At 41.3% G+C, this 26751-nt stretch overlaps 1 protein-coding gene across 1 annotated transcript in view; it reads left to right on the top strand.

Annotated features, from left to right (window-relative positions):
- Positions 1-26751, top strand: part of LOC142490952 (acetylserotonin O-methyltransferase-like) — a 46758-nt gene that overhangs the window by 1230 nt on the left and 18777 nt on the right. Inside the window, exons 2-4 of the mRNA XM_075593326.1 lie at positions 975-1149; positions 8536-8665; positions 26207-26275. Of these exons, the coding sequence (XP_075449441.1) occupies positions 975-1149; positions 8536-8665; positions 26207-26275 (374 nt within the window). The remainder of the gene's footprint in view (positions 1-974; positions 1150-8535; positions 8666-26206; positions 26276-26751) is intronic.

Raw genomic sequence — 26751 nt, 5'->3', positions numbered from 1 at the left:
TCAGAGAGAGGCCCTGCGTGGGACAGTGAGGGAGACCAGTAGCAGGGGGAGCTGTGGCCCAGAGGACCAGAAAAAGAATTCTTGGCCCAGCTGCCGGTACTCTCATTGCCACCAGGCCCCATCTCTCACCAGCAGCAGGCCACCCTCATTGACACTGTCCCTCACCAAGCCTATGAAGCGGTGCGTGCCCGGCCTATTTTATCATGCCAATATGCACCCGAAGCTGGGCCCAGATTTCTTCCAGTGCGTGTTGACATCAGAGAGCGTTGGTGCAGGCCCCCGTCAGAGGCTCAGCGTGGGAAAGTGTTAGTGAGGAAGGCCTGCAGCTGGGGAGAGCTGGGGCCTGGCGACAATGAAGTTACTGGCAGCTAGGACCAACTTCTAACACTGGCCCCCCGCAGCCACCAAGCCCAGGACACTTATCCGGCTCTGGCACTCTAAGAGGCTCTGACTATATATTATCTAAAATTAGACTGAGGGAAGGAGGAGGGGGACTATTTTAACAAGAGGAATTACTCAGCCATATCTTCAGAAACATATCACACCTGCTTTGATCTTTGTACAGGTTGAGCTTGATGCCAAGAGACCTCCCCTGGTACTGCAGTTTGGGATTTGGTGACTGTAAAAGGAGGTGCACATTTGCCAAATTCAATTCTATGTTCTGTTTTCAGCATCAAATACACTGAGGTTGGGTAACATAAAGCTCTCTCTGAGATCCTTGTCCTCCCTATAATAAATGTAAAAAAATAACTTTACCAAGTTTAAGGTGGCATAACTTTCTGTCTTCTAAAGATCGGCACCTAAGATATTTCTTGAAGTAACTGTGTTCCAAAAAATTGTAAAATACATCACCAAACACTTTACTAACTCCAAAATTACTTTAGTATATAGGTCTATATGTACAATGCTCAGTTTATTGACAGTGCTAGATATGAAAAAAAAATATTACTTAAAGTGATTCTTTTCTCTTGTAGACCATGTTTGCAGCATGTGAACTGGGAGTTTTTGATGTGTTGCATGAGTCAGATCTAGCCTTGTCTGCAGCAGCCGCCGCTGCTCGCTTGGGTACCAGTGTGGATGGGACAGATCGGCTGCTCAGTGCCTGTGTAGGATTAAAGCTCTTGAAAGCAGAAATGAAAAATGAAGAAGGTAAAACCTGCTTTCTTGTAAACTATACAGTCTATACGCATGCTTTGCAAGACTCATTTACTGTATATTAGGGGTTATAATCCTTTGTTAATAAAAGGAAGACCAATGTACTACTGTGATCCATGCTTTTAATGACTTTCATAAAATGTACTTGCTGTAAACAAAAACCAGCTCAAATATATACATAGAGAAATAGAAAACTTCATTACCAAATGCCAAACCCAAGGTGTGTTTGCCAATTCTAAGATTTTGTTTATACCAAAAAACAAAAATTACCCCCCCCCATGTTCTCCCCCTACACCCCCCTTCCCCCCATGTTCTCCCCCTACACACAACACCAAGACACTTGTGGGTGAAAATAGGCACTGCATTTATTTATTTTTATTTATTTATAAAATGTTTTACCAGGAAGTAATACATTGAGAGTTACCTCTCGTTTTCAAGTATGTCCTGGACATAGTTACTATGACAATAATACATGGTTACAAATACAGTTACATAAATGAACAAGGTATATATTATATACAATACATTGCATGCACAGTTAGAGAAGATGATATTATAGGCTTATGTAACAGTTACAGTCCAGATTAAAATGTGAGACAGCCTTAGTTTTGAAAGAACTTAAACTGGTGGTGGATGTGAGAGTCTCCGGTAGGTTGTTCCAGTTTTGGGGTGCACGGTAAGAGAAGGAGGAGCGGACGGATACTTTGTTGAGCCTTGGGACCATGAACAGTCTTTTGGAGTCAGATCTCAGATGATAAGTACGTGTCATCCCTGTTCCATAAAAGCTTTACAATATAACTTTCTACCTTACTACTTCCTGCCTAATAAACAATTGTAAGACCCTAGCGGTCAATCTAATACTCAGATATTAATTAAACAGGGTGCAATAGGAATATAATGATATCGATTTACAAGTTAGGTCTCAAAAGTGGGACCTGAAAAGATCCTATGTATAGCACACTCTGTGGAATATAATATATAGACTAGTAGTCCATGAGATATCAATATCTCCACAAGGGGGCAAATGACCACAGGCTGAATTAACTAATATATATATATATATATATATATATATATATATATATATATATATAAATGTAAATGCAACTGTATGCTCATCTGCATGTCTTAGGCAGATCTGCAACTCTGCCTTTCCCCATTATCACCCAGCACACAGCACTTCCACTGCAGCAAGGGATTCTGGGAAATGACATGCAAATGAGCACACAGTGCCACTTTTTGCTTCAAAAACAATTTTAAACATGGTTCCCTATAGGCTTAAGCTTGCTGCAATACAGTTGTATTTACATTTGCATATTTGCTGTGGAGAGTTTTTGTCACTTTTTTTACTCACCATAACTTAACTCAGTATTATATATGTATATGTATATGTATACATGTATACATGTATACATGTATACATGTATACATGCATACATGTATATATATATATATATATATATATATATATATATATATATATATATATATATATATATATTTATGTATACATGTATACATGTATAAATAAATATATATATATATATATATATATATATATATATATATATATGTATACATGTATAAATATATATATAAACACAGAAAAACAAAAAGAAACCTCACAAAAAGCACTCAGACTAATTTAGCAAATTAATAATAATAAATTTATTGAATCAAAATATAAAGAAAAACAAAAAATAGGTAACTGAAACCCTAACTACTGGACTCAAAAAAGAGTTATATGATTGGGCAAAAAATTATTATTATAAATGAATGGGACTAACTCATATAACACAGATATAAGGAGGAAAATAAAAAGGGGAATAAAGGCAAAACCTCAATAAATGAAACCACTATGGGGACCAAGTACCCATAGTGATTTACAACTGGCCGGTTATATAGTGAGGAGATGGTATCAATAAACAATACAGGCAAATGCCCTAAACTCCAGAGAAAAGTATGTGGTGTAAAACCACCAGGAAAGATGTAAACATAACATAGAAAATATCACCAAACATGCTAAACTCATATGTGGGGCACTGGAATGAAAACACCTAATGCATAGACTATAAATATAGCTCATACAAAAGACCATAAAGATAATTCAGTGACCCAAACACAGCCCTAGAATAAGAACATATACAGGAAACTGGTCATATGCTTGAGACCAGTGCAATAGCTGGTAAATAGCAATAGCATATAAAAGAACCCAGAGTAAACAGTATACTCATCTCCTGTATAGCATAAATGGCCTGAGTTCAATGCAGCTTAGAGCCTGGATGGTAGTCACGCCAGCCGGAGTGAATCACCAGAATATGAGAAGAGTCCCAAACAAAAGATAAGGTCCAAAAGAGGTCAGGGGCCAGCAGCAAATGAATACCACAACGCGTTTCACCCCCACGGGCTTCTTGTAAGGACCACCTTGAAACGCGTTGTGGTATTCATTTGCTTCTGGCACCTGACTGCTGGCCTCTTTTGGACCTTATCTTTTGTTTGGGACTCTTCTCATATTCTGGTGATTCACTCCGGCTGGGGTGACTACCATCCAGGCTCTAAGCTGCATTGAACTCAGGCCATTTATGCTATACAGGAGATGAGTATACTGTTTACTCTGGGTTCTTTTATATGCTATTGCTATTTACCAGCTATTGCACTGGTCTCAAGCATATGACCAGTTTCCTGTATATGTTCTTATTCTAGGGCTGTGTTTGGGTCACTGAATTATCTTTATGGTCTTTTGTATGAGCTATATTTATAGTCTATGCATTAGGTGTTTTCATTCCAGTGCCCCACATATGAGTTTAGCATGTTTGGTGATATTTTCTATGTTATGTTTACATCTTTCCTGGTGGTTTTACACCACATACTTTTCTCTGGAGTTTAGGGCATTTGCCTGTATTGTTTATTGATACCATCTCCTCACTATATAACCGGCCGGTTGTAAATCACTATGGGTACTTGGTCCCCATAGTGGTTTCATTTATTGAGGTTTTGCCTTTAGTCCCCTTTTTATTTTCCTCCTTATATCTGTGTTATATGAGTTAGTCTCATTCATTTATAATAATAATTTTTTGTCCAATCATATAACTCTTTTTTGAGTCCAGTAGTTAGGGTTTCAGTTACCTATTTTTTGTTTTTCTTTATATTTTGATTCAATAAATGTATTATTATTAATTTGCTAAATTAGTCTGAGTGCTTTTTGTGAGGTTTCTTTTTCTTTTTCTGTGTTTATATATCTTTCCTACTCCTCCAGCACCGAAAGTGAATGTTTTTCTGTTATTTGCAGTCATTCTCTGTTTTGGTTTAGACAGAATTTATATGTATATTTTTTGTTTTGATGCGGTATTCATCTTTGTGTGTCATATATATATATATATATATATATATATATATATATATATATATATATATATATATACTAACACAAACAAAGCGCTAAAGCGTGTCCTTTCTTCTGCGCTGACCTGCTGCTGTCACAGATTGTCACAAATTATTGTGTTTTTACCCACCATGTGAGTATAGGTCCTGGTGACTACCCTATACTTAAATAAAGATTTCCTCGATTTTTACAGTATTATGCTATGGAGATGGCGCTTCATTTTCTTTGTTTTTTTGTCGATATCTGTGATCTGGCGAGATCATATCAAGAAGCTTTGCCTCCCAATATCACAGATAGGATTTGCTCCGAGACCACTGCTGAGCCTCATAGTGGGGTGCCCCAAATGAATCGTAGGCTACCCTATTGGGAGGGTGCCATACTCTTTGGCTTCTCCAAAGCTCTTCCTCAACTCTCTCTGGAGAGTAGTACATTTAGTCTTGAGACTCAGCCTCCCTAATGGGAGGTACAACTGTCCCTGAACTGTCTCTGGTTGGTATGAAACACAGACTCCTTGTGTCCAGAGGAGGGCTCATTGAAGCCACCAGAGTCAGTGTCTGTGGACTGGGCCCATTACCCAGAGCTTCTTTGGGAAGTGCCTCTTGATTTTGTTCTGTACTACTAGAGAGTACTTCCATAGGATCCTCGCTTGATTCAATTACTGTCTCTGAATTATCGTCTCGTCCGTCGGCCTCACCGGCCAATGGTGTAGCTTCTACTTCTGGATAGTCATCCCTCACTTGTGGGATTGGCAGGAGATGATTGTGGTGCCAGACCTTTACCCGCCATCCGCGCCTTTTATGTGGTAGACTGGGAAGCCCGGCACCTGTGATTGACTTCATACACCCCATCGAGCCAGCGGTCGGCCAGCTTGTGTTTGCCAGGGATCCCTAGATTGCGGAGGAGAACAGCGTCTCCAGGACGAATTTCCCGATGGCAGAACTTATGGTCGTAGTGCCGTTTGTTACTGGCATTCAGATGAGCAGATGTTTTCTCTGCTAGTTGGTAAGCTTATTGTAGGCTGTCTTTGAGCCGCTCTACATACTTGAAGTGTGTCCTGTTGGGTACCCCATCGGTAGATACCCTCAGATATACAGTATATCCACCGGTAGCCGTGCACAGGGAAGAGGTTTGTCTCTCCACAGACAGAGAGAGTGTAGAAACCCCAGTAATATGTATGCACTCTCTCTAGACTGTCTATAGTTTGGAATAATCATAAGAGCATACCAATGTACTGAGACTAGCGGGAAAGAAACTGTAAAGGGAATAACTTGATCTTATTGGGTTAAAAACTTGACTTCAATGATAAATGTAAAATAAATGGGACAAATTAAAAACACATTTACGGGCCTCACGTAATTTCAGAATAGGCCACCACGGACTGGCGCTGGCCACCTTACACAGTTTTCATCTCACTTTACCCTATACTTTCCCCTTCTCCTGCCATATCTGATCTATTATTTATTTCCCCTGGAAACTAATCCTTTTTGGCTACCGGTCATTCGAACCCGCACTCATTCTGTCTGTGCGCTTATGGCTCTCATTTACTCTAGTACCCCATTCTGTCTGTAGTCTCTATTTTTATTTGTCCCACTTTCAACTTTACCCCTTTTCTACCTATGTTTCCAGCTACTTTAGTACTAGGGAGTTACAGAAGTGAACAGCAATAGCAGGACCAATGGCACGTAGAAGCAGAAGAATGGGAGATGACCTGTGAGCTGTAGTTTGGTCCTTTCTATTACTTGTGTATATACTGCAGTTACACTCATAAATATAGGATTTAGTGCTTGTTGTGTTTGTACAGTATCTTAACTACTGAAACTACTGTAATCCAGCTTTACATAAGGAAATGTAGCAGATAAGGGTTGGAGATGCCTCAGTCAGTACACAGTTCTACTCTACTTGGAATTCTTTCCTAATCCCTATATAAACTTTCTTATTGATCTTTAAAAAATGAAAAGTGAAGAAGCTCATGTCCTAGGAGTTCCCTAACAAAATACAGTTGCACTGCTTTGTGCAATGGACTAAAAATATTACTTGGCATCTAACAGTGACATGAAAATGAGGAGGTACTGTACATGTATAACTGCATAAAAGGCCTAATGTTAGTTTTATTCCCCAAACATCATTGGAAGATCTGGGTCTTGATAATTCATAACTTTATTAGGAGGAAATGTCATGCAAGCAATTTAACATAACTTAATTTATAAACCTACAATTGTGTAGGTGAGCAGTGTTTTCAGTGCACTATAATCTTTCTTGGATAAAAAACAGTATAATTGTAACGCTTGCGCTCACCACGAACAAGGCGGGACCCCGGTACTGCGGTGCGAAAGTGTAATACTGCGCACCCACAGCATCGGAGGCACGCCTGGAGGGTGGATTGTTAGTGTAGCTGGGTCTGGGTTGGAGAGAGCGGGTTAGTTGTTATTCTTGCCGAGGTCGTAGGAAGGAGCCAGTGGGAAGGTCTGTGTCCGTATTGCCAAGGTCAAGGGTTGGAGCCAGTAGGGTAGTAGAATGTCAAATTGCCAAGGTCAGGGATGGAGAGGTACACGTATTCAGAGGCAAGTTGGGGTCGTTATCCAGAGAGAGGTCCAAAGACAAGCCGGGGTCATTATCCAGAGAGGTCCTAAGTAAAGCCGGGTCAGTACACAAGAAAACAAACAGCAGAGGGGCAAGGCAAAGCAGAGGCTAGAAACAGTACGTCGAAAGCACAAGGCTACCAGGAACTATGCTCAGCAATGAGTAGCTGAGAGAGCTGGGTATTTGTATGCAGAGAGAGCCAATGACACAGAGGGGAGGGGCAGAGGCGTGACCTCCGCAGGGATTGGTGCACAGTGCAGGGAACAGAGGGAGGTGCTGATGAGGCTTGAACACGCAGATGGGGAGCGGTGCACGCGCGTCACGTATGTGCGCTTCTCCGTGGGAGCCCAGCTCCGTGGGAGCAGTGAAAGCCCTGCGTGGGCGCGCATGCTCTGTAAGCTGCACAGGATGCTGAGAAGCGGCAGGTAAGGAGGAAACATGCTGCGGGGGACATGTTCCCTGATTCCTTACAATAGTAGGCATAATATCTTTACATGTGCTCTGCATTCTATTTAAAGAACTGATCAGAATTTGAGGATAGGCACAGGAGGTTTAAAACACTTCATTTATAGTTATCTGCTCTATTGTTTTTGTTGGTAAGTCAGAACAGTTTATGAAATGGAATATTAAGAATCATTTAGCTGTGCTGATGGACTTTTCTTTCTGGTATTGTTCTCCTGAGTTGTGAAATGCTATTTCGGTAATGTAAATATAATTTTGCGACTGAAAATATACAATATACCCCAATTTGATCATTTGTTTCCACTGGGAAAAAAATATATATTTTTTTCCCCTTATGTCAGTCAGTAGTAGAGTGATAGTACAGTATAGTTGGTATAAACTATCACATACATGTGTATGCTTGACCTTTATTTTACTATAATAAAGTACCATATATAACCCGGATGGATACAAGCTTCTACCACTCCCCTTGGGATTTCTACACTTCACCGGGAGAAGTGGGGCATATTAATTTACAAGTTTGTATAGTACAGTTCTTGTTGATCATATTGTGTTGCTGATCTGTGCCACATGTTGAATTTTTGGCAAGTTACTAAATGACAATTGCCTGACATATGCAAGCAGATAACTCATACCACAATAGTGTATGACATGCAAGTTTTTCACAATAGTACATTTTGTTTCTTAAAATACATGGATATGATTCATAATCACACTTCCACTTGTTCCTATTTTAAGTGAAATATTACCTGAAATATGTATCAAAAGCACATTTATAACTTTGCAAGTAAATTGGAGATAGATTGATATCCTTTATTCCGCAGAGTGCCAAGCCTGAAGTTTCCACATGTTGGCATGTGCTTCAAAATTCATAATACAGTTTAACATTGTCAGTGAATATTCAGGTCAATTCATATTTTATATCAGCAAACGAAACTTTCCTTTCTCTTTTTAAGCTTTCTATGCAAACACAGATCTTTCCAGCATATACCTCACAAAGTCAGGTCCAAGGTCTCTCTACCACATGATGATGTACTTATCTCACAATTCGTACAAGACCTGGCAATTCTTACCTGAAGCGATAAGGTATGGTAGAAGCTATATTTATAGTATGCAATGTCGTAGACCAGTGGTTTCCACGCCTGTGGTGAAGTAGAATTATCCTTAAAATCTGAGCTGTTGAGGGCTAAAGTTGAGTACAACTGTCATTGACAATAATATCAGTTGCAAATCATATATTTTATACTGGTGCAAGTATGATTTGTGATTAAAGTAAAGTCTACAAGGAGTTCTCTCACAACCTTTAAATTTACATTGAAGGAACTAAACCAGTCTTTGTCTTCTGCTACAATTTAATACAGGAGGACTAATCTTGGGGTTTATCAAAATGTATTCCATTAAAAAAATACTATAGCTGTGTTCCATTTTTGTTTTGCAATATTTTAATAGGATAAACCATAAACAACTGTGTTTTCCTACAATACCATAGTTGATGGACACAGTACTAAATCCTACATTTATCTATGATGTTCTTGCCGACCTGTTGACTGCATATTGACTAATAAGCAATCTCTGATCTCTGTTTTGTAGTTTCTTACTGGAGACCAATAAGGCATGAATGTACGTCTTTAAAGTAGAAGCATTTAGGGGCAAAATATGTGATTCTGAAGCAAAGACATTGTGCCAGATGTATCAAATTGATATTTTTTCTGAATTTATATATATTCAGAAAATTATCAATTTCATACATATATACAGTACATAATACATACATACATATATACACACCCACACTAACAAACATACGTTTCCCACCCCACCAGAATATTGCCAATTTTGCCTTAGTACACATGGGCCATAGTTTTGTAAAGCAAGCAGTTTTGCTTTTGTTTCCTTCCAATCAGATGCTCCTTTGAGTACATTGACATATTACAGCAGCAATACAGATTAACTTTCACTTTTTAAAAATAGTTTTTTATTACAGGTTTTAAGTACAGTAGGTTTGAATAGCTGAAGAAAGTGATACTTGCAGTTCTTGTGTCTCATTTTATTCTGCTCGTACTGTCACGGTGAACACAAACTTATCAACACTTTTTATATTTTTGGGATTCTCGGTTGAACACATGGAGGCAAAATAAATTGTGATTTATTTCCTTGCTAGACAAACACTCGATAACTTCAGAATACACTTAATAAAACACTTACTGGGATGGGGACACAAAATAAATTGTCCTTTGCGAGAAAGCGCAAGAAATGCAGTATCTGTTAAAAGCCCACTTGGCTAGATCGCAAGTTGCCGATTTAATAACTTTGCCAAATCAAAGAATTTCGTTAAAGTTCGTAGGAATTAGTTCCGGAGTCACCAGGGCTAATGAATTCTGAAGTTTGGGGTAAATTCTTGGTTGCGATGTTTGTCACGGTAACTTGTGAAGGGTTATAATATAAACAAAATCTCTGGGTTGAATTGAACACGACTTAGATATTAAATATTTTATTCTTTAAAGAAGGTGAACACACAAGATCGCACAAATAACATACAAGAATATAACACTTATGGTTTGGGCAAAGAAGCAATCAGGATCTGGATTGGCAATTCATTCAGGCATCAGATAACATGTAGATGTAGTAACGAAGACTCCACGAAGACCCTGGGCATAGAGCTTACACTTGTTTATATGGAGTTTCAGCCCTATACCCTGACATTGGGTGTAAGGCATTGGTTATCAAATACCTCCACCCAATTACCCCTTGCCACCTCACGTAAGAAGCAAGGTAATACCTGCCCACAGGGGTGGGCATTATTCTAATCAGGGGCTCATTTCCCTAGCCCCCCTCCCAAAAGCCTGGCATCGCCCAGTCTGCCTTTTGGGTCCCTTCACAAGAAAAACTTTGTCTCAAGGTGTGAAACCCAACACTTTACCCAAGTACCCATGTCCTGCTCTCCTTTGTCCTAGAACTCTTAATCCAGGGTGGTGAGCCTTTCATACATGGCTTTCCCTCAGACATCCTGATGCCCTGTGGCAATTAACATTCCTTCTGGGCCAGTGGCTTTCGCGGGCTTAGATATACCAGGAATGCAGAGTACATTTTTAATATTAAACATATATTAAAATAATCCTGTGGGTCGGAGCGGGCTGAAATTTGCCAGGTCTTCATGCCGGAGGACCCTTGCCATAGTGGCCAAATATCAGTCTTCCATGACCCCCAGAACCGGAGATACAAAAAACAAGTTAAAATCCCCTATTAACTTTAATGCAGGATTCTCCGCTATGCTAAATGAAATCCCTGCATTTCACTCTTCCATTGAAATCAATGAACTCCGCCGCTATAGGCTTTCAATGGAGCAACTCCGCCATTGAAGTCAATGGAAAAACCTCATTTTTCACATTTACCCATACTCCGTCTAGTTGATCGGAGAGGGCTGGAAATTGCAATGCAGTCATGCCAGAGCAGTGACTACATGCTACCAAAATCCCAGACCTCTGGTAATCACAGAACCGGAGATATGGGTTTCAACTTTACACACTTTTGGACTTAGCCACGTGGCTTTCCTAATTAGAATCAATATTGCCGGCACTGCCATAGGATTCAATGGGACCTCCGCTACCATTGAAGTCAATGGGAAACACACACTTTTTAACAGTTAACCCTACTCCGTTCGGTTGAGGGGAGAGGGCTGAAAATTGCCATGCAGTCATGCCAGAGCAGTGACTATATCCTTGCCAAATCCCAACCCTCTGGTCCCCACGGAACCGGAGTTATGGGTTTTCAGTTTACTCTGTTTTCCACTTAGTGTTTTAAAGCCATGCGTCGCCATTACGGTCAATGGTAGGACCCTCATGGCCGGCGCGAACCTTTCTCGCCGCCATTAATTGTCGGACCCGGTTGGGGTTGAGTGAAGGGGTTCCTAGGGGCCAGGGGCAAAACGAATTTTATTCTGGGGTGCCCTAGAACAAAAGTTCCCACGCCAATTGGATGTGAACTTGACCGAGACCTGATCAAAGCTCTTTTTAGACATTGTTTCCGCTCTTGTGGTTTTGCGGTCTGGCTGGCTGCCATCTCGTCTCCGGAGGTCGGCATCCAGGAATCCTCTTTGAAATCCATTACTCCATTCACTTTCTGTCACGGTAGTGCTCGCCACAAACCTGGGTCGGACCGCGTGGCTGAGGTGGGGTTATATAAGCACCGACCTTAGACTGCGCAGGCTGATCCGAAATGCGAAATCCATAGTCAAATGAGCCAGGGTCGGGACTGGAGAGAGCAGCGGAGTCAGTGGACAAGCCAGGGTCAGGATTGGACATCAGGGTAAACGTAGTCCAAGCAGGGAGTCGGCAACAGGAAATCAAGCAGGCCTTCCTGCTTCAGCGTAATTGCTGCAGGTCGGGAACGGGGTTTGCGCGAGTGGCGTCCACGGCCTATGGCGCCAGTCTCAGGAAGGAGAAGGCTGACCGGAGTGGGCACACCACCAGGCAGCACTGGTAAACCAATGCTTTAGCGCAGGAGTCCAGAACGGGCCTCTGCGAGAAGTGAGAGTAGCAGACGTCAGGACTCGGAAGGCAGGCCTCTGCTATGGGAAAGGCAGCAGGCCTCTAGGAACGTGGGGCTGAAGGATACGCTGGGAAACCAATGCTCAGCACAGGAACCAGAACAGGAACCAGTAACATGAACATAGAACCATGGAAACAGGAACAAGGCGGCCAAACAGATAGCTGTGGCAAACACAGTGAACATCCAAGAAGGATTATGCTCGGCCGAGAAGCATTGTGGGAATGCAGTATTTAAAGGCCAGCGGGCCAATCTCAGAAGGGGGAGCTTAAGAGCATTCTTCCAATGAGATAGCACAGGCTGGAGCTGCAGTAAATAGCTTGCACAGCTGCTGTAGATACTAGGAGGAGTGTTCCAGGACTGCCCAGGTCTGCAAGGCAAGGTAACAAGTAAACTCAGGTGTGGATTCCTTATACTTTCAATGGGGAACCGCCACTCTTCTCTTGGGCGCCACCTGCAGGTCTTCTACGATATCAGGCCCAAATCTCCGGAATCTCAATAGGGTTACATGGGGCTGTAATGGCAACCTATTGAGAGACTGCAAAATGGAGCCTGCAAAGGCGGGAAAAAGGAACAAAGGGCTATAATCACCAAATGAACATTAACCCTTTCCCTCCCGACTGGATCCCAGTGTAAGTGTTGGTGCAGACACTGGAATGGGGAAAATACATATTCACAGGGGGATACACAATTGGGGCTGAAGCAGGGGCATAAACACAGTACTGGACCTCAGTCCAGTTAACCCCTTGCCTCCCAGGTGAGGGTAGGGGGTGGCCCAATGGGGTGTAACCCCTTTAATACTGGGCCAAACCCCTTTTCCACAACAATGTTATTAACCCCTTGCGTCTTGGAACCGCTACCGCTGTGCTTGAACGAAATCCTGCGTAAAGTGTAGTCACATGAAGCGTATCTGGATCACACTGGGGTTAGTCCGGTGGGCACAGTTATAGGGTTCACCAGTCTAGCCTTAACATGTACACCCAATCTGCTTCATGGGAACATTTAATCCACCAATCCCTGATTTGCCCGTAGTTTGCAAAACGGGCAAAAAAGGCTTTCCGGTCTGCAAAGCGCATGTGCTCACTTGACACCCATGCGGTTTAGCATACCTGGAATACACCCCTTCCCTGGCGACCCTGGATTTGGAGTTTTGCTCCAAGGTGCGAATGGATCCTGCGGGGTGCCGGGAACTGGCGGTCATTTTCACACCTTGGATCTCTGAGGCTTTTCATCCCTGCATTATCCCTAGGCTTAGAGGCTCCTGCTTAGCGGGACCTCTTTGAAATGCAGGAAGGAAAATACCCTCAGCTCATGCACCCTTAGCAAATTTACATGTCAAAGGATTTCTTTCAGGGCTTACAGAAAACAGTTCCTGGTGCAAAAGAAGGTAAGCGCAAATCCAATACTATATCACAAATAAATCACAAAAAATGATATCACCAAGAGGAGATGCTACTGGTGTGAGGAATTTCTCAATCCCTCAATAGACAACAGGAGGAGTACACAGAGCATCAATTGGAGAAAAAGAACCCAGTCTTATAGCACTCATTCACAACAAATGTATAGTGATAAATTTAAAATACTTTATTAATAACTATGAATAAAAAATAGGGTGTTAAAACGTAATTAAATACTGTATAGAACAGCACATGACTGTATCCTTTGGTAACCCACCCTGGTATAGGTGGGTAGATATGGTGTGATCCCTGATTGGTACTAGAGATCAGATGCTATAGATTATAGCTGCCTAAAATATAGGAGAGGAGCCAAAGAGAGCCCACCAGAAGGACTGTCTCTATTTGAGTGTATCTAGGCGTATATTGCGCTCTAGAGGGATACACTCATAGTAATGTGGCATGCACTGCGCTTGGTTAGACCTATAAGTATCTCCCCCAGATAGAGATTGCTCTGGTTTCTGTGTAAGTTCACCAGCATAATTAGAGCTAAATCTCTATTAGGGACATATATTTGCCCGTTCTCTTAGGTGCAGACTATTAGGCAAGCATTCAAGTATATTGTATAGTGTAAGTAGGCTACAGCAGCTAAAGGAGATCACCAAAACACCTTGGAGGTGATTTGAGCCCAGATAGGTACTCCTACAGTATTATAAGTAGGGTATTGGTGATGTCTGCTGTTCTACAGATGTTAGTGCAGTGCCCCTTACAGTTATAGCACAGTATAAGCTTGGCTGCCACACACATACACTATGCGCTCATAGGTAATCCCCCTTAGCAAACCAGGGTCATGTAATGCGCAGGAGGTGGAGGCTGATGTAGGAGCAACCTCCACAGTGATGCGTGGGTAAGTGTGATAGTTGCGCTGACTGTTAGGGTTAATATTTGCACATAAACAGCTGAGAAGCTACTCAGCAGGTGAAGAATAAATGCACTTGCCAACAAAACAGTTAGTACTAGAGTAGGGTACACAGGGGGTTAATAGTAAAGCGAGGTCAAAGCCCCAGAACACCCCATACCCCCTCTCTAGGAGTTTGAGCAATAGTGTGCACAGAGTTATGACGTGGGGAGCCGGTCTAACTGATGATCGCAGTGTCCCCTACATCAGCACTGATCCTGGTTATATCAGTGCCGATCTGCTCGAGGACATGCCTGTCTATCAGGTGGGTGAATTCAAAGACTCCTGGGAGCATGGAGGGTCCCGCGATAGTAGTATATAGCGCGATCCCAAATAAAAACATGCACATCAGAGGAAGCTTACAAGCATTAACGCGGATCAAAATCCTTAAGCTGTAATGTTTAAATAAACAAACTTCCCGCGTGTGCAGGGAGAGAATTGCTGACGCGCGCGTTTCACGTGTTAAAACGCTTCTTCAGGGCACGTAGGCCCCTACTGAGTCACCGTCAGTGTTGCGGTCTTCACAGCGGGAGAACAGCTGGTTCACAGGAAACGGCAATTACACTGCGCAATTACAAATAACCCTTAAGGTTACTCATGAGCTGTGTGGAGCCGTGTGGAGTCCCTTGCCGTTTCCTGTGAACCAGCTGTTTTCCCGCTGTGAAGACCACAACGCTGACAGTGACTCAGTAGCCTGCTACCTCCCTTACCATTGGAGGAGAGCCAAGGAAGTCCCGTGACGTCAGACACTGTTCGGATGCGAAGGAGACTGTTCCTTTCCAGAGGATTCATGTGAAGCTGCGTTTGCTGTATTGCTGGCATCGCTCCTAACCCAGAGTTGGTTAAACCGCTTTTTATCATCGTGGAGCATGTGAGTATACTGGAGCTAACTGCTCTAAGGATTTTTTTGTTTATTAAACTGTATTGTACCATGATCTTTACTCTTTTCTTTTAATACATGTTGATCTGATTCCTGTGAACCACCATTCACCTATGAGAGGGGTTCTTGCGCTCTGTGTACTCCTCCAGAAAACACTTCCTGCCAGTACATTTTAAATTCACAATATAACACACTTTATTAAAACATCATGTTCTGGGAGTACCACAATGTTACGTTAGCTTGCAGGGTTATAATATACACACCAGATTACAATAATAACTTTTCTCTGGGTTGAATCGAATAAGATATTAATTAATTATAATAAATTAAAATTAATAAAATTAATAATAAAGATATTTTATTCCTTAAAGATAGGTGGACATACACTATATACAAATAACAGAAAATATATTAATCACTTACATGGGAAGGGGCCAAGATGAAGCAATCCGCAGACTGACAATTCATCTAACAGAATACAGTTCAGGATACAACAGGAACAATCACAACCAACAACAACTTGGAATAAAGCTTACACTCTCTTTTATGGAGTTCTGCTCCTATTCCCTACCATTGAGACTCAGGCTTTGGAGATCAATTACTTGGGTCCAATTACCTTGTGCCAACTCACGTGGGAAGCAAGCTAGTACCTTCCCACAGGAGGTTGGCATTCCTCTGGTCAGAGATCCATTTCCCTAGCCCCCACTCTAAAAAGCTGGTGCTTCTAAGTCTGCCAAATGGGGATCTGGACAGGGAAATTCTGACTTTTAGTGTGACTTATAGCACTTCACTCAAGTACCCATGTCCTATCATTCTCCTCCCTAGACTACTTAATCAGGATGGGGGAGTCTTTGTTCAGTGGGTTTCCCTCAGACATCATGACACCCTGGGGCCATTAAAATTCCTACTGGGCCAGTGGCTTTTGCGGGCTTTGGGATATCAGGGATACAGAGTAGCATTTTAATATCATACATATATTAAAATAATCCGTTCTGTGGTCTGAGCAGGCTGAAATTTTCTAGGTCCTCGTGCTGCAGGACACTCGTCATAGTGGCCAAATTTCAGCCTTTCATGACCTCCAAAATCAGAGATAATAAAAACAAGTTAAAACTTCTCATTAGCTTTAATGCAGGATTCTCCGGTACAGGCTAAAAGAAATCACTCTTTCCATTGGATTCAATGGGCTCCGCCGCCATACAGTAGGCTTTTAATGGAACAACTTCGCCATTAGAATCAATGGAGACTCGGCTGCTAAAGGCTATGAGAAATCTCTGTGGCTCACTTCTCCATTGGAATCTATAGGGCCGGCGCCGCCATAGGGAATGCGTGGGTTGGCGTCGCAAATGGATTCAATGGAACCTCCGCAACTATTGAAGTCAATGGGCAAACCACACTTTTCACAGTTAACCGGACTCTGTTCAGTTGAGGGGACAGAGCTGGAAATTGCCATGCAATCATACCGGGAGCAGTGACTACATGGTGGCCAAATCCCAGCCCTCTAGTCCCAACAGAACTGGAGATCTGGGTTTTACATTTTCGCACTTTCGGACTTAGGGGGTCATGCACTAAGCTCCGATAAGTAACTTTTAGAGCGCAAAGTGCTCTTAGAACGTGATTTTGCGCTCAACCCAATGCACTAAGCAACCCAAACAGGCACATTGCGCTCTAAAAATGACTTTTTTTCAGGAATTTTTTCTAAGTCCAACTTTGATTGTTCGTAACCCTGTTTGCGTTAAATTCTGCCCTTAAGCAATGCAACCTTAGCGAACGCGAAAGTTGCATTGATCAGAACACGTAAGGTCATTGTAGACGCAAAAAAAGCTGGACTTAGAAAAAATTATTGCTTTTCATTTTTTCATGCGCAAAACCCATACAACAGGCTCGCGGGTGTCCCTGGCTGACCCCGTGGGTGTCCCCGGCTGACCCCACCAATGGTCCCCGTGGGAGCCCGGGGGTCACGGTGGTGTCCCTGGTGGGGTCCGGGGGTCCCCGGCTCACCAAGCGGGTTCCCCGCGGGAGTCCGGGGGTCCCCACGGCCGTCCCGGGGTCCCCGAGGGAGTCCCGGGGTACCCGCGTGCCTGCGATACCAATGTTGCACCTCCAACAATAATAAACAATATTTATAACTAAATACACCCCCCTAACACATACTATACAGTAATGGGCAAAATTAATATTATCCACATATGGATAATAATGCATTTGCCCATTTTAAATACATATAAATTACAATAAATACAGTAAAAACATATTACACTTACCTTTTACAGGCACACACAATGAAGGCCGTCTTCATCCTCATCTTCATCCTGCCCATGCCCCCTCCGATGCTGCAAGACATACATAAGAATAAAAATATCCAATGTAATGTCCCCTAACCGCTTAATCACCATTACGGTTATTAACCGCTGCAGTCATTAAGGGGTTAACCCACCCTCACCCACCACTCGGGAGGCCTACATACCCTCCCCCACTAATCCCCCACCCCGTGAGGCCTAACCACCCTCACCCACTTCCCAGCCGGGAGGCCTACCCATATACCCTTGGGGCAAATACCCCCTTCCCCCACCCCAAGTACCCACAATAAAAACAATACTCAGCCCCATAATAAACATCATTCTATTTATTAAATACATAACCCACCCCCTGTACCCCCCCATAAATACATGATGTATTCTTTTACATACAGGGTTCAAACCCCAAGCCCACGTGAGTCCCTGGTGGGCCTGACGGGTCACCTCACAGACCTACAGGTTACAAGCAACTTGTTTCATACAGGTTCTGGAGGCCTGGTGGTGGGTCCCGCCAGGCACCATGGCCCACCAGGTGGTCTCCGTGGGTCACCGTGGGTCACAATTGGGTCCCCACGGTTGGCCTGCAGATGTCTGGGAGCCCCGTGTCAGACCCACAGGTGTCTGTGGGGCCTCGGGTGGTTCCCACGGGGGTCTAGGGACCATGGGTGGACACTATGGGTCCGCAGTGCCCCCACAGATGTGGGGCCACCTGTTCTTCCCCGCATAATACGGGTCCACTGTGCCCCCACAGATTGGGGCCACTGGTTCTTCCCCGCAGGCGTCCCCCATGGACCACGCAGCCTGATACCTGTGAAAAGCCTGAGGATACCTCAGGTGGTCTCCAGAGGTCTCTTGCAGACCAAGGAACCAACCCTGTATGTAAAAAAAATAAACCTGACCTATACATTCAATACATACATCCACCCCCCCCCAACAGATACAGTACAATAATGTGCCAAATAACTATTATCCAGCTATGGATAATACATTATTTGCCCATTATTAAACACATTAACTAGCATAATCACATAAATAAAGTTCTACTGACCTCATCAATAAGAAGCCCCCATCGCCAGCAAAATCCTTGTCCTCCGTTGCCAACAAAATACATAGCCAATACATTGCAATTACATTCAGATATCAATTAACCCCTTAATCACCTAGTCGGATAATAGTCGCAAATGTAATTAAGGGGTTGAGCCACCCTGGCCCGATACCCACCCTTCACCCATTCATTTGTACAGTGGCTTCATCATGCAACTATATATATACACATATATATGTCATTTCCCAGAATCCCTTGCTGCAGTGGAAGTGCTGTGTGCTGGGTGATAATGGTGAAAGGCGGGGTTGCAGACCTGCATATGAGCATATAGTTGTATTTACATTTATATATATATATATATATATATATATATATATATATATATATATATATATATATATATATATATATATATATATATATATATATATATATACACACATGATGAACCAATATACAAATAAATGTAGAAGGGTTATCAAAAACATGCTCTACTACAAATACCACTTCTCCATACAGACACAGTAAAATAAAATCATATTTCCTTAAAAAAAATCCAATCTCATCTTCCAATCAAAAGCCTCAAATATCAATCAAAACATTGCATTTACATTGTATACATGATGCATACAATCTATGCACCATGTACACTCTGCCAATGAATGTTAACAATAACATATTCCAAATAAAATACCAATACATCCAAACAAGTATACTATTTAATCCAATCAAGTCACCATAAATCAATTAGCATTCATTAATCAAATCACTAAACAATTTAAATTCCATCCATAACAATTAAACAATTAACTATTTATTTCGTTAAACCGAACAAGTTACCATCAGACAAAATATAAGTACCAAAAAGAATACAAATATACAAAAGCAAGCCTCACCCTGACCTGAAGTACACCATACAAGACCAAAAATTATATCTATCTAATTCTAAAATACATTACACACACATTTATGCATAGCAGCATATCCCAAATCATTTTAAACACAGCAATACAAGCATTTCCTACCAAACCATTTCTTACCCTGTATGTATATATCGATCTAGACATACAAACATACATACATACAGTGGCAAGAAATGATCTAAAAAAAAACAAAAAAAAACCACATGTAAAAAAACAAAAAACAAATTGAACAAGTTAAATAAAATACGTTTCTTTTGTTCACTTACCATTAAGTTGGGATGTAGTTCTCATGCTCTGATTGGCTACCATACCATGTGAGGCTGGCCATCTTTCTTTTCATGACGTCATCTTAAAGGCAATTGAAGCACAGCCATTCTGATTGGCTGTGCTTTCATTGCCTTTAAATGACATCATCATTTTTTTTTCTCGGCCAAAGCACATGGTTTTCACGGATCAATCAGGGCCGTGGGAACCATATGACGAAAATGTGACATCATAGGCCTATAAAAGCCTATGCGTCTCATTTTGAAGGCAGATGCCGAGAAGGAAGGACCTCTGGAAGAAGAAAGAAGACCAGGGCGTGGCCGAAGAAGACAAGAAGACCCCGGAAGGGAGCGGAAGATACAAGAAAGAAGAATACAGATGAAGATGGATTACAAATAGAAGACCCGTGGATTGTTTTGGTTTATTATTTTATTGTTTATTATTTTATGGGTTCCTGTGCATGGATTGGTTCAAGAGTAAGCTGTTCAACGGGAGTCGGTGAGTGGGTCAAGTAACGGTAAGTGAACAAAAGAAATGTATTTTATTTAACTTGTTCAATTATTTTTTGTTTTTTTTACATGTGTTTTTTTTTTTTTAGATCATTTCTTGCCACTGTATGTATGTATGTATGTCTAGATCGATATATACATACAGGGTAAGGAATGGTTTGGTAGGAAATGCTTGTATTGCTGTGTTTAGAATGATTTGGGATATGCGGCTATGCATAAATGTGTGTTTAATGTATTTTAGAATTAGATAGATGTAATTTTTGGTCTTATATGGTGTACTTTAGGTCAGGGTGAGGCTTGCTTTTGTATATTGTATTCTTTTTGGTACTTATATTTTGTCTGATGGTAACTTGTTCGGTTTAACGATATAAATAGTTAATTGATTAATTGTTATGGATGGAATTTAAATTGTTTAGTGATTTGATTAATGAATGCTAATTGATTTATGGTGACTTGATTGGATTAAATAGTATACTTGTTTGGATGTATTGGTATTTTGTTTGGAATATGTTATTGTTAGCATTCATTGGCAGAGTGTACATGGTGCATAGATTGTATGCATCATGCATACAACGTAACTGCAATGTTTTAATTGGCATTTGAGGCTTTTGATTGGAAGATGAGATTGGATTTTTTTTAGGAAATATGATTTTATTGTACTGTGTCTGTATGGAGAAGTGGTATTTGTAGTAGAGCATGTTTTTGATAAGCCTTCTAAATTTATTTGTATATTGTATATTGGTTCATCATGTGTGTATATATAACTATATAAAAATATATTCAGGGACAATACAAGGAGCTTTCAAAATAACTATTCATCCCACGGGCAGTACAAAGGACGCGGGGCCATCCCTTAAGGTTGTATGAAAGGAAATTTCACCAGCAACAAAGGAAAGGGTTCTTTACAGTAAGGGCAGTTAAATATATAGTTACATATAGTTACATAGTAGTTGAGGTTGAAAAAAGACGTAGGTCCATCAAGTTCAACCTATGCTAAATTTAGACAACAGATACTTTATCCTATATCTATGCTTACTTATTGATCCAGAGGAAGGCAAACAAAAAACCCCATTAAGGGGAAAAATGAATTCCTTCCTGACTCCAAGAATTGGCAATCGGATTAATCCCTGGATCAACATCCTTCCCATGTATACTTATTTGGTAAATCCCTGTATACCTTTCCCATCTAAAAAGATGTCCAACCTTTTTTTGAACAAATCTATTGTATCTGCCATCACAGTCTCCATGGGTAATGAATCCCACATTTTAACTGCCCTTACTGTAAAGAACCCTTTCCTTTGTTGCTGGTGAAATGTCCTTTCATCCAACCTTAAGGGATGGCCCGCATCCTTTGTACTGCCCGTGGGATGAATAGTTATTTTGAAAGCTCCTTGTATTGTCCCTGAATATATTTTTATATAGTTATCATATCCCCTCTTAGACGCCTCTTTTCTAATGTATATAAATCTAATTTAGCTAGCCTCTCCTCATAAGTTAGAATGTCCATCCCCTTTATTAATTTGGTGGCTCTTCTCTGCACTCTCTCTAGTTCCATAATGTCTTTTCTTAGGATTTTTTTAGGATATATATATATCTCTATATATATAAATATGTGTATATATATAGTTGCATGATGAAGCCACTGTACAAATGAATGGTGAAGGATGGGTATCGGGCCGGGTGGCTTAACCCCATAATTAACTTTGCGGCTATTATCCGATACGGTGATTAAGGGGTTAATTGATATCTGAATGTAATTGCAATGTATTGGCTATGTATTTTGTTGGCAACGGAGGACAAGGATTTTGCTGGTGACGGGGGCTTCTTACTGATGAGGTCAGTAGAACTTTATTTATGTTATTATGCTAGTTAATGTGTTTAAAATGTATTATCCATATCTGAATAATAGTTATTTGGCATATTATTGTACTGTATGTGTTGGGGGGGGGGGGGTGGATGTATGTATTGAATATATAGGTCATGTTTATTTTTTTTTACATGCAGGGTTGGTTAGTTTGGTCTGAGAGAGACCTCTGGAGACCACCTGAGGTATCCTCTGGCTTTTCACGGGTATCAGGCTGTGTGGTCCACAGGGGACACCTGTGGCCTCACATCCGTGGGGGCACCACGGACCCATAGTGTGCCGAGAAGAACCGGTGGCCCCACATCTGTGGGGGCACTGCGGATCCATATTGCCAACCCGTGGTCCCCAGACCCCCGTGGGAACCACCCGAGGCCCCTCAGACACCTGTGGGTCAGACCCGGGGCTCCCAGACATCTGCAGGCCTACCGTGGGGACCCAATTGTGGCCCAAGGTGACCCGTGCAGAGCACCTGGTGGGATCCACCAACAGGCCTCCAGAACCTGTATGAAACAAGTTGCTGGTAACCTGTAGGTCTGTGAGGTGACCTGTCAGGCCCACCGGGGACTCACGTGGGCCTGGGGTATGAACCCTGTATGTAAAAGAATAAATCATGTATTTATGGGGGGACACGGGGGGGTTACGTATTTAATAAATAGATTGATGTGTATTGTTTTTCTTGTGGGTACTGAGGGTGGCAGGAGGGGGTATTGGTCCCAAGGGTATGTGGGTAGGTCTCCCGGCTGGGTAGTGGGTGAGGGTGGTTAGGCCTCACGGGGTGGGGGGTCAGTGGGGGACGGTATGTAGGCCTCCCGAGTGGTGGGTGAAGGTGGTTTAACCCCTTAATGCCTGTAGCGGTTAATAACCGCTATGGTGATTAACAGGTTAGGGGACATTGCATTGGGTGTTTTTATTCTTGTGTATGTTTTGCAGCATCGGAGGGGGCATGGGCAGGCTGAAGATGAGGATGAAGACAGCCTTCATCGTGGGTGCCTGTTAAAGGTAATTGTAATATATATTGACTGTTTTTATTGTAATTTATATGTATTTAAAATGGGCAAATGCATTATTATCCATATGTGGATAATAGTCTTTTTGCCCATTACTGTACTTTATGTGTTAGGGGGTGGGGGGGATGTGTGGTATATATTGCTATGTTTATTGGTGGCAATTGTCCCCAATAAACATGCTATTGTGCCTTAACCTCTTCATTGCCTTAGCGGCTATCTTATGTACATTTTAATAAAAGTGTGCGGGAGCAGGAGGTCCCTGAGCTGAACCGCATTGATTTCTGCCTCAGAGACCCCCTGCTTCCCGTGTTACTGGCCCCGGTTTGGGGCATCGGTGCCAGTGTCACCGCCATCTTTATAGAGCCCACGTCGCGTCTTGGATGGTAATCTGGCTACCTCTATTACAATATATTCAGAAAATATTTTCAAAATATTACCTAATGGTAATATTAGGGTAAATATTATTATAAGAACAATAAGTTAAGCACTGACTCTCAATTCAATGTAAACACATTATAATAATGGATTAAGAATATGAATTAAGAACATTGTCTCTTACATTTGAGCTTTATTAATTTGTAGAGTAGTTTGATCTACTTTTAGTAACCCACTGTAATTTGCCAGTGTGCTCAACTCCACACTCCTAACTAGATAGGGGGAAAAGTATTTCAAGTAGACTATTATTCTTTCTGAAATATAAGATTTTTTTTTTTATAAATATAGCTATACATTCCAGTAGGAATGTAGTTTCCATTGCACTTTAATTTTTAAAAAATAATATTAAAACTGCCAATGTAGAGGCTACATGTCAGTTTATTCCTATTAATTTCATAAATTTTGCAATTTCTTTATCATTAAAGGATAAAAATCTTAAGTTTAAGAATAAGTTTGCAATGATGATTAAATATGTATCATTACCTCTATCATTATCTCTATCATCTCTATCTCTATCATTATCATCTCTATCTTCTCTATCAATTATCTCTATCATCTCTATCTCTCAGAAGCGCAAATACTCCCCAAATATGTGGAAAAATAAGAGAAACACAAAATAGTGCAATAATGTATAAATCAGCACTGTGATGTTATTTCAAAGGTATCTCACTCACAATTGAGAAGTTGAAAATAAGCATTGTGGTTATTCAGTTACCAACTCAGAGGAGTTCTTCCAATGCGTACTAGTGGATATTCCTCAGGAACAGGGTAGAAAGATGGGGTGATTCCCATATGTGAACAGAACAGAGAGGACACAGATAGTATAGATTTGTTTTATAAACAGGTAATCAAAAGTAATACACATAAGCAGTGTTCGACAAACCTATACATTTGCTCGCCCCGGGCGAGTGGATTTAACATCGTGGCGAGCTCCTATTGGCCCAAGCAGCACACGTGTGGTACTAGGTGGCGAGTAGATTTTTTTGTTCGGCGAGTAGATTTTTTGGTGATTTGTCGACCACTGCACATAAGTGCTAAAGGTGCATGCATGTGGACCACCCTGGGCCAGAAAGTGGATATGGTTCTTGTCGCCTTATCCTTGAAATAGCACATGTGGTGGCCATCCACAGGGAGTGCTAATCAGGTACAAGCAGAGACCAGGCAAAACTTGGTCCAAGATCCTCAGAATGGTCTTCAACATAGCTCAGGGGGGCTCCAAATGGTCTGCACACTCACCCTATGCATTTCACTCAGAGGATCTTCATCAGGTGTATTTTAACGTATAAATCAATAAATCAATTTAACCCCTGATGAAACTCCTCTGAGTAAAATGCGTAGGGTGAGTGGGCAGACCATTTGGAGCCCCCTTGAGCTGTGTGGATGAAGCATGGGATCTGCACAGAAAGACATGGGCTTTCTATGTTCGCACGGTTCACCGCTAACGAAACATTCAAAACATTTCTAAAACCTGTCGCTTTTTCTTCCACAATATAACAAAGATACGCTATTTCCTCTCTTGCTCGACTGCTAAAACTCTGACTCAAGCCCTCATTCTCTCCTGTCTTGATTACTGTAACCTCCTGCTGTCCGGCCTTCCTGCCTCTCACCTGTCTCCCCTACAATCTATCCTAGACGCTGCTGCAAGAATCACTCTACTCTTTCCTAGATCTGTCTCAGCATCTCCCCTCATGAAATCCCTCTCCAGGCTTCCGATCAAATCCCGCATCTCACACTCCATTCTTCTCCCCACTTTTAAAGCTTTACACTCTTCTGCCCTTCCTTACATCTCAGCCGTAATTTCTCGTTATGGACCATCCAGACTCTTGCGTTCTTCTCAAGGATGTCTTCTTTCTACCCCCTTTGTATCTAAAGCCCTGTCCCGCCTTAAACCTTTTTCACTGACTGCCCCACACCTCTGGAATGCCCTTCCCCTCAGTACCCGACTAGCACCCTCTCTATCCACCTTAAAGACCCACCTTAAGACACACTTGCTTAAAGAAACATATGAATAGCACTGTGGATATTCTGAACACATGATACATAAAGCTTGGCCCCCTGCAGACGCACTTACCAGAACTCCCTCCTACTGTCTCTGTACGTTCTCCCTACCTACCAATTAGACTGTAAGCTCCTTGGAGCAGGGACTCCTCTTCCTTAATGTTACTTTTATGTTTGAAGCACTTTTTCCCATGATCTGTTATTTATATTATCTGTTATTTATTTGATTACCATACTGTGAAGCACTATGTACGTTAATGGCGCTATATAAATAAAGACATACAATACAATACAATACAACGAAGCTTATAGAATAGGCCCCTATATCTTTATCATTATCTCTATCCTTACCGCTGTCCTTATCTCTATTTCGATCTCTGTCCTCATCTCTTATCTCTATACTTATCTACTATCTGTATCCTTATCTCTTTCCTTATCCCTTATCTCTATCCGTATATCTTATCTCCTGTACAATAATTTATAAATATGAAAATGTTATATTGCTTTACAGAGAAGGCAAAAACCAGTATGAAAGGGCTTTTGGAATATCATCCAGAGATCTATTTGAAGCTGTTTACAGGTACTGTAACTTGTTTGATTCAACATTTTTAATACTAATCTCTGTATTTTCACTTTCATTCAAATTTACATATTTGCCTCAACAACTAAAGAACATTATTAAAACAATTTTTAGAACATTTTTGAAACAATTAGAACAGGATTAGAACAGTACAGGATTAGAACAATTCTATCACAGAGGATAGATTGGGAAAGTCTCAGAATATCAAAAGTGCTCAGCACGAAGGGACCTAATCATTGTGATAGGATATTAAAAACATTTTGCAATATTAAATAAACCGTTATTACAAGAACATTCAAAATTATTTTCTTCTCAAAAGGTTTAAATTAGCTGCTGTTAAAATGTAAATGTGTAACTTTTTTTTGTTATTTAGAAAATCTTAAGCATTCACATTCTATTTATTGAACTCGCACACGCTATAATTTCAGAATCCGTTATTTTCTTTTTTTAGGAAATATAAATCTTTTTCAAAGTTT

Source organism: Ascaphus truei, chromosome 3 (assembly GCF_040206685.1).
Source record: "Ascaphus truei isolate aAscTru1 chromosome 3, aAscTru1.hap1, whole genome shotgun sequence".
Lineage (NCBI taxonomy): Eukaryota > Metazoa > Chordata > Amphibia > Anura > Ascaphidae > Ascaphus > Ascaphus truei.
The sequence above is the reverse complement of the archived record's forward strand: the minus strand, read 5'-3'. Positions and strand labels throughout refer to the sequence as shown.